We start from the raw sequence: 12342 nt of genomic DNA, 5'->3' as shown, positions 1-12342 counted from the left end.
CACCTTGCATTGACATCCTTAAGGGCGTTATTAAGAGAATCTGAAACTGAAGGGTGACACTCCCTCAGCAGTTGGTGGGTCACAGCACCAAACTTTCTCAGACTGCTCTCCTGTTTCTCCAGTTCCTCTTGCAAATCCTTCACAGGTGACAGACAAATACAGTGCTCAATTCACCAGCAAGGATAAACAGTATATAACACATTTAGAAACACTGAAGAAAAAATTTCCGATACACACAGTACTGCAATCAGTGTAAACAAAAGTGTCTGGATGTCTACAGGCCAGCTGACAGGTATAATAAATCAAACACCTATTTTTTCTAACATACCTGCAGACTTTGCACCTGCAGCTGAACAGCCTCCAGGGAACCCGTGAGGAGGCGGAAACGAGACACAGAGTACCTTCCCTCCATCAGGTAGCCATTGATCTCTTCTGAAGCCCGCTTGTATAGACTCCACTGATCCAGCACTGACTTCAGGCTGATGTTTAGTTGCCCGATCTGTTGAAGGTGGAATACACAAACACTCAGTGACACTCTCACTAAATTATAAAGACCTGGCAAGAACAGAGCGGAACAGAGGCATTTAACCAAAGTACCACATTAAAAACATAGAGTGGAAAGAGAACAGGGGAGCTTACCAAGTGGTCCAGGTTAGCCCAGGTGTGATTGACACCCTGGAGCGTCTCCATGACGATAGCACAGGCCTCATCGGTCTTGTTCTGGACAAGGGCACAGCCCTGTTCCTCCACCCTCTCTAGTTCTTTCTCTTTTTCTTTCACCAGCTCTTCCATTTCCTAAAAGTTAATAGTTTTCACATGATATAAAAAAAAACATGGACTCAAAAAGGTGTGACAATCACAGCATGTAGGAGTATAACACATTTTGATAAATAAGTGTTCAAGAGAAGCCTACATTGCAGTCTTTGAGAGCATTCTGCACAGATGTCAAATCCTCTATCCGGTGTTTCCTCTTCAGCCTTTCTTCTTGTGCAGTCATCCAGGACTTCAGGGCCTGAACGCTGCTCTCATACTCCAACCACATCTCCAAAAGGCTCTCCAAGAACTGGATCTGCAAGTATTTCATACAAATTAAAAGGGAAGTGGATTTGGCACATAAATTGTAAATAAAGTGTATCAGTAGCTATGGCCTCACCCTCTCATTGATGCGGCCTTGTAGGATCTGCCAGCGTCGGTTCATGGCTCCCAGTCGCTCAGCAAAGTCTGTCTTATCACTGCGCTTACTCTCCACATCCTGACCACTGATCTGCAGCACTGACTGGTTGACAAAGTCCACCGTCAGCTGCTTACAGCTTAAATCTACTCTGAAGCCCTGAAATGGAGGAAACAGCAGTAAATTTACAATTAAAATGGCAGCCACAAACCATCAGTTGCAATTAGAATCACAGACATAATAATCAGTTCAGTAAGACTAGATACAAGTAATACGAGATGAAATCAAGAACATATTTAAACACCTAAACTCTGGACATACACATTAAATAATTTGATTTATAGATACAACAATTGACATCATAAACTTTGTAAACAAAGTCAAATATGCCATGTATCTAAAAATTAGTCCAATACCTTGTATTTTTGCAAGTAGTCCTGAATCACATTTGACCCCACTGCACTCTTGAGGTTTTCTTCATCCTCTTCAATGACATTCTCCATCAATGATATCCAGTTGAACAGCTCAGAAATGGCATGACGGGAGGCCAACTTCTCCATTTGGATCTGAGAAGAAATTACACCCATTGGACCAGCACATTAAACACCCAGGACGAAAAAATGCACATGCTGCCGGTTTGAGGGCAACAGTGAGTGAAAACCCCTGTATAGGAGTGAAGCAGCAGAAAAGGGGTAATCCTATTTGCCCTGCCGCAGCTAAGCCTGTTCAGTCTGGCTGCATGTGACGATACCTGATGCAGCTTCTCCTGGACCACTGGGATGCGTGTGAGCAGCTCAGTCCACTGAGTGTCAATGCGTGCCAGGTCAGACCGCAGCACCACCGTGTCCACTTTCTTCAGACGCAGTAGCTGGTTGCCCTCGGTTACCACTGAGTTCTTCAGGCTGGACTTGCCTTCAACTTCCTTTGAAAACTCCTGAGACAGACAGTGACAGGAATCATCAGCTGGTATACAATCAAAGGTGTATTTTATGATGTTACTACATATGTAGCTATCTACAGATGATACAGCAAGATTATTACTACTACTACATCCATGACAACTACTACTACAAACACATTTTTGTCAAAAACGCTATTATTTTACAGTAAAGTACTTGCACCAAGCATACGCTATAAATATCAGCTCGACATAGACTTAATGGTTCCATATGCCGTATCTGAGATGAAAATAATGCTACAATTGCCCTTGACTAAGGCCTCAGAGCGGGAGTTTATGTACTTTGTTTAACTGTATTTATTTGTGTATTTAACAGGGACAAACACGTAAACCTTGTTACACTGAAAGAAGTAATGCAACAGATCTAGTAGAAGCAAATGTGCAGAGCCCGACACCCAGGCTATTACATTCTGTTCGTTAACTGGTTCAGGATAAAAAGAAGACAAAAAAACAAAACAAACGTAATCTCATAAAAGATGGTAACTGTGTTTGTACCCAAACAAAGAACTGTGGCAGCCAACACACTTAAATAGTTAATAATGGGTCAATGTCCCAACAGGGATTAATAAGTGTATCTAAATTGGGTGGGTAGTAATTTCCTAGAAGTTTCCCCACACATGTGTCCAGCAGTGAAGCCTGTTAAAGTTTTGGACAGCTCTAACAATTCTACCACCTAAATCTGGATCAATAAAATGTAAAAGAAAATAAATCTGAGAACTCACTAGGAAAGCAGAGAGATGGTCTCTGACAGTTTCCAGCTCCTGTGGGACTAACACTGCCTGTGTATTCCAAAACTCCAGACGCTCCAGAGCAGACTGCAGCCATTGACTAAGCTCTGCACACTCCCTCTGATACCTGAAGGAAAAACACACTTCAATCATGTAACAATGCCATGCAATGATAATTCATATTTGAGTTCATAAATCACATGCAGAGTCTATCTTCTTAAAGGTTTTGTAAACCTGAAACTTGCAATCAGAGCTGTGCAATTACTAATTATTGACTATTAAAGACCCTTATTAAAGATAATAATGTTTTAGATAATAATAATTTTTGTATCTGATGCCTAAAAACAGTTCTGATTCTGATGTGTTTCTGACCTGGTCCAGTGTTTTAAGATGGCCTCCAGGCGCTGTAATTCCTTGTTGACCTTGCTGGTGTTGTTGAGCCAGTGTTCCCCCAGCAGCGCAAGTTGATTCTCCAGTGCAGGACAGCACACTGACTGCAAGAGATGTTTGCCCTCATCCAGTACCTGGTATAACTTGTGCTGATGCTCTGTCAGTCTCCCCTTTAGACCCTTTACAGAGAAAGGAAGAGGAAAAGATGGACAACGAAATATTAGAAAAGTGAAGCTGGAGAAGCACCATCTGAGAAGGTTTGGGTGAAGAAAGCTAGTATCCCTCTCCCTACTACAGTCATGTTTCCATTAACGAGGGTGCTGAAGTAAAAGTAAAGCAAATCCCAAATAAAACTACACCAAGAAGCTAAGAGAGGAAAAAAATGCATATTGTGCGTGCTGGCCTTTTGTAATTTCCTTTGGTCCTCTTTGGCCACACATCAACTTCCTACTTTAACAACAGTATAGTATCAAAACAAGGAGGCTTACTGAGGCTATTTAAGATTTTATGCCATATCCTAAAATCCGCATGGATGTCACTTTCTACCTGATACAATGAGATTCTGTCCATGAGCCTTTCTTCAGTCTCCTCCACCAGGCCAACAGTAGGGATACTTCCTTCAACAGCCTCCAGTTGGCGGTTCAGACTCTGATAATCCTGCACCAAGCGGCACCAAGTCTGAAAAAAATAAAATAAAACTTCAGATGAACAGATGAAGACCACAATAAAAGACTGCTGACATATTTCTATTCCATGATAAATACAACTATTTTCTTTTAACCAATATTTATCAATATTCACTTCACTTATTTTATTTAATAGAGGTTTTGCAGTGACGTTAGTATGACCACTTTCTGTGCAGTGAACTGTTTATAAAAATCAACTCCATTCTTAGGAACATTCAGTAAAAAAACCCCTTCTTGTCGAGGTCAGAAAATAAGGGATTCAAATAACTATATTTTCAGATTTCCTATTACTATATCAGTATGCTTTCAAAAGAAAAAGTATTTCCCCTCTCACCTCCAGGATACACTCCAGCTCAACTCCTTTACTGTGTGCCTCTTTGAGGACACTCTGAGCCTCAGCCAGTGTCTCCTCCAGGGCCTGACTCTCTTTGGGAAGCATCAGACCACTGATTTTTCTGAAGTATGTTTCTGTTAGAATCATATGGGACTCCAGACCCTGGAAGAACTCCTAGAAAACACAATCAGACACATACAAACATAGTTATTTTTCTGACAGTGGCTTGTTTCCAGCATTACTAGCTTTGTGTTCAATGTTTCACACAGTTGATTATAAATAATCCTTTCTATCTCAACAGAGCTCCAAGTTGACCAAACCTTATGTTTGTCGAGGTGATTCTGGACTTCCTCCACAGAGCTGGCAATGATCCTCTGATCAGCAGCCATCTTGTCTTTAGCTGTGTCCACCAGGTCAGTCAGGTCCTGCAGAGCACGCTCGTACTGCTCCTTCAGAGCCATGTTCTGGTTCAGCCCACTGCGCCGGGAACCCACCGTCATCACCAGCTCCTCGTAGGAATCCTGAAAACACACACAAAGAACAATGTGTTTTGCTTAAATTATTCCATCAATCTCCTGTTGTACGGTATATGTTTGATATTTGCCAAATAGTTACTAGAATTACTATAAATAAATAATGTATAACTCGTAAACAAAACTCCCCATGCACTGCCAACAACAGTCTGCTGGTAGGTCACAGGATGTGTAAATGATCTAAATTAACCACTGCACACTAACTAACAACTCTTTTATTTATTTATTTAAGAGCAAACAATGCGTTTCGCTGTGGTTGATTCTGATTTTTAAAAATAAATCATATAGTATATATATAAAGGCCTCAATAAGTGTAATAATTTAATGTAATGGTAAAATAATTTTCTAACCATAGACCTCAAAGTATACTCAAATAAACTAGAACAATTTTAAAAACAAGTATTCTACATTTATTTTAGAGATTCATAAATTTCACAAAACAATTTAAGTTGTACATAGGTAAAACTCATACTGATCAGCAGTTACTACATGGTTTTCAGACTGAGCAATTTCTAATTAGAGCAATCAGTAATGTTACCTGGAGCTTTAATATTTTGTTTGTGGATATCTGATCCGCCTGTAGTGCTGCTCCTCTGGTTTTGAGCTCCATAATCCTCTGTTCAAAGTCTTTCAGGCTCTCCTCTGCACTGGCAATAACCTGAGAGAAATGACAGCACTTATATTTAATAACATTCACAATCATTTTTGGTTCTCTTTAAGCTTTGATGTTTGTGCGTGCATGCATGGATTACCTCCAGTTGTTTTGAGGCTGGTCTATCCATGGCTCCAGCTAAGGCCTGTAGGATCTGGCACTTGGTCTCAATTAAAGCAGTTTGGAGAAGTTGCAACTCAGTCTGTGTTAGACAAAAGACAATTTATAGAACATTTATATAAAGGTGTATGGGATTATGATAGATATCATACAGTACGCATGTGGCTATACTGAAATTTCCATGTAGTGTGTCTTGGAACTGCAATTAAGTACTATATTAATAAATATCAAGCCAACCTGGTAGGCTGTGAGCTCATGTGCTCTGGTCCGCATGCGGTCACAGCGTTGGCCCAGAGCACAACCCAGTGCTCCTAATCTCTCTTTCAGGCAGTCCAGGTTGTCCTCTAGCAGCGCTCGGTCCTCTTGTCTCAACCCTGAAGATCCAGCTAGAAGAGCCTGGCTGAGCTTCACGTCCTCTGTGACATGCCTCACATCGTTTTCTAAGGTCTGGAGGAAAGTTCAGGACGGTTCAGAATGATTAAAAAAATACTCAGCTGCAAAATGACCATTATCCACACTGCAACTTTGATTTTCAGTTTTGAATCCCAGTGAGAAACACAAATTAATCTTTTTTTATTTAGTGTTGCTATCCATCCAAATTTTTAAACTTATATATTGTATCAGTGTTCAATGTTTTGTAGAGATCTAGTATTTTCAATGCATGGGTATTTTCATGCGTATATGATTTGCTATTTTTAACCTTCTGCACCTTAAAGAAGCTGCACAAATAAGCCTGATTGTACCTCTTGCTTTTGTAGCTGGGTCTCTGCGTTTTCAGCCAGCAGCACTGAGCCAGAGAAGACGTTGTTCTCCACACCATCCAGCCAGGAGGAGGTGGATGACACAGCTGCGTAGAGCTGCTGTTCCATCTGCGGCACCTGTGTCTCACCACCACCGGGCTATGCACACACAAGTTCACATGTTGAACTACATATTTCAATGTTGCAATGTAATGGATTTAAATGGACAATAATGTTATAGAAAGAGTAAAACCTGAGTGGTCATGTCCTCTATTATTTGTCTGAAGCTATCATACAGGGTCTTCAGGGAGGATTTGTCAGTCTGTGTCTCTCCTTTAAACAGTGATCCCGCTGTGGTTACACGAGAAGCTCTGGAATATACCTGCGACACCCCCCCCAAAAAAAACCAGACAACGGTCAACAACCGTCCCTGGGTTTAAAAATTGATGATATCAAGTTCAATGTCAATATCATTTACTTCTACAATATACCAGAGTTTGTACCGGCTGTTTGTGGTCCTGCTCCAAGGTTTTCTGCAGGAGCTGCAGTTTCGTTTTAAGTTCTAGTCTCAGGCTCTCCCATCTCTGCCTCATCTGCTCTCGAGCAGCCTGAGATTCCCTCTCAACCAAAGCTGCTGTTGAAAATGGCTCTGTTGTGCTGCACGGTAACAGAAACATGGATTAATTAATGCTGCATTTATAATTTGCCACAGGAATCATTAGATACATTAACTTAACATTTTACTATTTGATTTGACTTATATCTGTATATGTATGGTTTAAATGAATGTAAAATACTTGGCACTGCTGGGTGAGGCCTGCTGGATGAGAATCTCCTCTCCTCTGCTAGCAACTGATTGGAGCAACTTTTTCTGTTCTGCGAGCTGCTCCTCCAGCTCCTGAAAAGCAAACATGACAATAGTTAGATTGGACTTCGTATGATGGAGTTTTGTTTGACTGATTTTTTATTTTATAAGAAAAAAAATCAACAAAGAAATCACTTGAGAAGGGATTTTTAAATGTTTACTATCACTGGCCTGGCGATGCCCATTGCATTGCAATAAAGACTCTGTACCAAAGCAAGAAAAGTATGTGAGTATGTGAAAATGTACCCTCTGTCTCTGCAGACTGTCCTGGTGTTGTTGGGAACGTGTGGTCCGGGCTTGGGCCAGCCAGTCCTGCACACTGGGACTCTGAGAGAGGCTGGAGTCTGATTCACTGTCCTCTTGCTCCTGCAGAGAGCCCTGTAGGACCAGACAATGTATTATATAAAATTTAAAAAACATACACCAGCGTGTAAAGTGTAAAGAAAGACGCAGCAAAGAGGTGCGAGGATAAACATTCAATATTCTCTTAACTGGACTTTCATCTTTTTTATGTTTTGCTGGTTGACAGATAACAAATGGACAAAACACTTAGGACAGCATAAGGCATTATCATACTGAATAGTGAAGTTTTTTTTTTTTTAAATCTACATTGTGAGCAAGACACCCACAGTGGGGACTGAACCTAATATTCCTTACCTCTAATACCATGTGGTATTGTTAAAAGTTTGGCACCACACACATTAGTGTATGTCAACATTTAAAGCATGTAGCCACCTTACCTGGATGTTAATCTGTTTGTCTTGTAGCATCCTCTGCAGCTCCAACAGGCCGCCCTTCAGGGTGCGTAACTTCCTGGCCAACTGCTCGGCTTCCTCTCTCGTCTCCGTCCGGCCCTCCAGCAGCAGGTTCTCACTGTGCATGGACAGCTCTGACAGGGCCAGCACCTTCTCTTCAATCTCCAGCAACATGTTCTGTAGTAGCAGGAGGAGAGAAGCCAGCTCAAACATGGTGTCTCACCACCGACAGCCCTCCACACGAACGGGCCAGGGTATGGCTGAACCCCCTACACCAGCAGCTTTCCCAAGCCACAAGACAGGGAGAGCTCTCTCTCTGCCGTCATCCTTGGCCCACCTCTCCCGCCTCGCCTTCTGTGTAACATATTGCGCCTAATCCTTCATGCTCCATGCCCTGCAGCATACATGCTCACGCACAAATATAAAGGTAACTCTTTTGTGCAGAACACCATTCTAAGTTCAGACCAGTTAACGATGCCCATCAGTGAATGCTGTTCCGATGTTTGAAGAGCAAAGCATTGCCATGACTCTGTGATCGATAGCTTCGACAGGTTATTCTAAGAGTAACCCTCCCTCCCTCCCTCATTACCCTCAGCGTTGACTAGGATTCCCCTACTTGGATATTCTAGCAGCTTTGTCACCAACACCAATCCTGGCAGCGGGATCTATTAATCGTCTGAAAGCCACAACCCCTCACTACTCCACTCCCTATGCTGCTAACAGGCTCCTGTCACACAGAGCCATCTGCATAATCTGCTTAAGACTAGTGCTACAGTCGCTTAGGAGCCCAGCCATCTGAACGCCCCTCTAACACCACTAATGCTCTTGTTTACAGACTGAAAGGTTCCTGTCCCCCTGAGATGATCCACATGTGATAAGGGAAATTTTGAAGTATAAGACGGATGTAAATAATCCACTGGCAAATTTGCATTAGTGTACGGACCAGAGACAGTGGCTGAACACCTAGAAAACTGAACTCCAGTACACAGTACTGCCATACCGGACAGCTTGCAAGGGCATATTATTAAGCAACCTCATTTTCATACATTCATTCATATTAAGTAACAATTAAACTAAACATGTTTGCATGCAATGCTCTGAATGAACAGCGGGGGGGGCTCTTACCTGACATTCGGCAAGCTGATCCTCCATATCTGTGTCCTCTACAGGTTTAGGTTCAAGGATGAAGGTTACAGCACTGCGCATTCTGATCAACCACTGGTCCAGGTCATCTGCCTGGGTGACATAGAGCTGTATGGCCTGTTCCTGACGTTGACCCTCCAAGCGGTCACACACACGCTCCTGGGACAGAGCACAGCACATTTACCTTATCAATTCATAAAATACTTTCATTTTCTAATAGTCATAAAAATCAATAAAACAAAACTATAAGCTGCTATTTGGCGTAATGTACAATCTTTACAAAAACTACCTCCAACAGCTGCTGTTTCCCTGTGGCCTTCATGTGGATGGTGGCCATCCTTTCAGCTAACACAGCGAGGGAGGACTGCATGGCCAGCTGGTCAGCCATGTCTGAGTCCACAGCATTCGAGGCCAGATCCTCTGTGAAGCTTGTCTGAAGCCTGTTTATTTCCTCCTGCACACTCTGAATCTCTTCTATCAGACCCTGGAGAGGACAGCATTGTTATAGGTGTTACTGATTAATTTTAATTTCTATTTTGGTCAAAGGGAAGAACAATCTTTTTCATGTATGTATGCGGTGGTATACAATACAAGGGACTGAAAAACAAGAGATAATAGATACGGTGACTAAACAATAAATATCACAAATTCTAAATTTGGATGTTATAGACGGGGCAGTCATTTTCTATTCAATCCACTAAATTAGTTTGTTGAAGGTAGGAGTGTTTTACTATAAACTGTAACATTATAAATGCAAAACAAGGTGACCCAAAACATATATTCTGCAGACCTGAATCCTAAGCAAAGTATTACTTTATATATTTGACACAGTTTGACAATTACACTTTGCATTACATGAGTGTATGAGTACATGCATGAGTTCTGACATTATTTTACCAATATGACAACTCCCAACTCTGTCAATGCGAAAGCTCTTTTTTTGTTCTGTGACGACTCACCTCATGTGCCTTAATGTGACTGTCTGGGCTTTTGTCTGCCTCCAGAGGTTCACTCAGTTTGGCCTCCAGAGCCTCCATTTTAGAAGAGATTGACTGGAGTGAACTCTGGTAATGCTGCTGCTTTTCCAGAGCTTCATACAGAGACCTCTGCTTCTCGCTGATCTGTTAGAAGACCAAATGGACAATGTAAAAGTGCTAAGTCTGATAACATTCACTGAGAATCAATAAACCACCAAGCTGACGTCTTGTATTATTCACATACCACATTTTTTAGTGTCTCCCATGAGCGCTGCAAGTCATCTAAGTTGGCCACAGACTCAAATGTCGGATCATACAATTCTTGGATTGGAGCTCTTGTGAGTGTTCCTCTTCCCAACTAAAAATTCAAAGAGTTAAGATGAATTAGTTATGAAACAGATGGCAAAACAGATAAAAAATACTTCTATAAACCCGTAAATTTACTGATAGCGAGGATGAACTTGCGGGTGCAGGCGGAGAACTGATGTGGATTAATACTTTCCATGGTTTGTTTTTGCCTTCTTCGTGTATTAATTGCATTTATTAATTGAGACTATTTTGTTTAACTAGACACTTTACAGGAAAGATTACAGAAAAATTTGAGAAATATTTTTGACAGACCAGATAGACCAGATAGAAACCACAAATTTCATAAGCAATTTTGCTGAAAGACCAGAATAACTGGGGGAAAAAAGCTATCAAGAAAAAAGAGAAGGTAGATACCTTGGTTATAGTGGCTTCAGTGTGAGTGATGGGAGAAGGAGAGCGACAGACAGGAGGGGAAGAGACCTCACTGTTAGTGCCCTCCTCCCCAGACTCCTCAGTTACAGGAGACAGGAGGGTGTGACAGCGGCCAGCCGTCATCTGACACGCCATGCAAGAAACATTAACAGAAGAGCAGACATGCAAGGTGGATTGGGAAAGATTAATCATAATCTATGTGTTTTTTAGATAAAAGTTGCACAATGCACCTTACAAAAACACATATTTTATAATGAAAGCAGGCTAAAAGGTAAAAAGTAAAATTAAAGGAATAAAACTCTTTAGAACACTTTAAGCTAAAGCCAGAAATAGCAGAATGAGTCAAGAGGTTTATTAGTTAGGCAATGCCATCACCAACGACGCAAACAGCTTTGTCAGCAACACTATGTTATGTGGTATATTACTGTATGTGCTCTTACCATGACAGTTTGTGCGGAAGACTTCTTGGATTTCTCATCTTCCATCTCCTGCAGCCCCTCAGGCAGCCCCTCCACATCACTCACTGTCAGCAGCATGGTGGCATGTTTGGCCTTCACTGCCAGCATTTTGCACTTTGAGTTTAGTGAGGCGATCTGCTCTTGGTAACCTTTGATCTTCTGGGCCAGTTCCTATTTAAAAATAAAAAAATTGCACCTCATTTTGCAGTTATGAAGAAACCTTACCTATGACACTGCTACAGAGAATATCATAAGCAGGAATGAGGATTGCACTGAATGAGGTGAATAAATACAGATATTGCAGAGCAGTGGATCTGCATTCAGTACTGATGCCCTTTGGCAAAAGGAACCTTGACTTAATGCCTATACCTTTAATGTTCATTTCACAAATTAAGTTCTTGTTTTATGTGTGTTTTCTTTCCTTTAATTCATTCCTTCCGTGTGCAGGAAAGTTGGGTTAAATAAGTAAATTAATGTACTGTACTTCATGGTGAAGGATCTGGGCCTGCAGCTCCTGGATGTTGCTTGAGGGGATCGGTCGGTCCTGAATGACACGGTGTGCTTCCTCAATCAGCCCCTGTAGGTCTCTCACTTCCTGTTCGTATTGCTCGTATTGCACCACTGCCTCCTAGAGAAAAAAATTGCTTTGTTACGGTTAGATGAACAGTGGTATAAGAAATTTGTGCCACAAGAATGTCCCCTGAAACATTTTGTGTATCGACTGTAAAAATCTTAAAGATCTTACAGCTTGTTTACTTAATAGCATTGTGACTAAAGCAATGAGCATTGGAAAAATACACTCTGCACTGCATATTGCCTCAGGATGCAGAACTGACCACAATATGACGTGACTGTCCTCCAGCAATAGTGCCCCCTACTGTACCTGAAGGATGTTGCACTGCTGAATGGCCACGTGCTGCAACTGACTGGCCTCTTGCTGCAGACGCAGCGCTGTGCGACAGATGGCAAGGTTGGGCATCACCTCCTCAGGGACTTGCAGAGCACTCTGACACAGCTGCACTGCCTGCACCTGCTGCTTGAAGCTCTCCATATCTGCCAACAGACGCTGCAAAAAACAGGAAACATTTACA

The 12342-nt window shown here is 41.8% G+C and overlaps 1 protein-coding gene across 9 annotated transcripts in view; it reads right to left on the bottom strand.

Annotated features, from left to right (window-relative positions):
- syne1b (spectrin repeat containing, nuclear envelope 1b) overlaps positions 1–12342 on the bottom strand; it is an 80935-nt gene that overhangs the window by 16929 nt on the left and 51664 nt on the right. For all 9 annotated transcript variants that reach the window (XM_051382268.1, XM_051382254.1, XM_051382260.1 and 6 more), the window contains 29 exons: positions 12135–12317; positions 11736–11879; positions 11234–11422; positions 10776–10916; positions 10297–10410; positions 10035–10196; positions 9365–9559; positions 9058–9234; positions 7918–8109; positions 7424–7555; positions 7110–7210; positions 6816–6969; positions 6566–6694; positions 6316–6471; positions 5810–6019; positions 5553–5654; positions 5339–5458; positions 4588–4788; positions 4268–4441; positions 3794–3925; positions 3230–3426; positions 2852–2984; positions 1923–2105; positions 1588–1737; positions 1154–1330; positions 914–1069; positions 640–795; positions 329–499; positions 4–137 (listed from right to left, as the gene is read on the bottom strand). In XM_051382268.1, coding sequence (XP_051238228.1) covers positions 4–137; positions 329–499; positions 640–795; positions 914–1069; positions 1154–1330; positions 1588–1737; positions 1923–2105; positions 2852–2984; positions 3230–3426; positions 3794–3925; positions 4268–4441; positions 4588–4788; positions 5339–5458; positions 5553–5654; positions 5810–6019; positions 6316–6471; positions 6566–6694; positions 6816–6969; positions 7110–7210; positions 7424–7555; positions 7918–8109; positions 9058–9234; positions 9365–9559; positions 10035–10196; positions 10297–10410; positions 10776–10916; positions 11234–11422; positions 11736–11879; positions 12135–12317 — 4565 coding nt within the window. The remainder of the gene's footprint in view (positions 1–3; positions 138–328; positions 500–639; positions 796–913; positions 1070–1153; positions 1331–1587; positions 1738–1922; positions 2106–2851; positions 2985–3229; positions 3427–3793; positions 3926–4267; positions 4442–4587; positions 4789–5338; positions 5459–5552; positions 5655–5809; positions 6020–6315; positions 6472–6565; positions 6695–6815; positions 6970–7109; positions 7211–7423; positions 7556–7917; positions 8110–9057; positions 9235–9364; positions 9560–10034; positions 10197–10296; positions 10411–10775; positions 10917–11233; positions 11423–11735; positions 11880–12134; positions 12318–12342) is intronic.

Source organism: Dicentrarchus labrax, unplaced genomic scaffold (assembly GCF_905237075.1).
Source record: "Dicentrarchus labrax unplaced genomic scaffold, dlabrax2021, whole genome shotgun sequence".
NCBI classification, from domain to species: Eukaryota; Metazoa; Chordata; class Actinopteri; family Moronidae; genus Dicentrarchus; species Dicentrarchus labrax.
The sequence above is the reverse complement of the archived record's forward strand: the minus strand, read 5'-3'. Positions and strand labels throughout refer to the sequence as shown.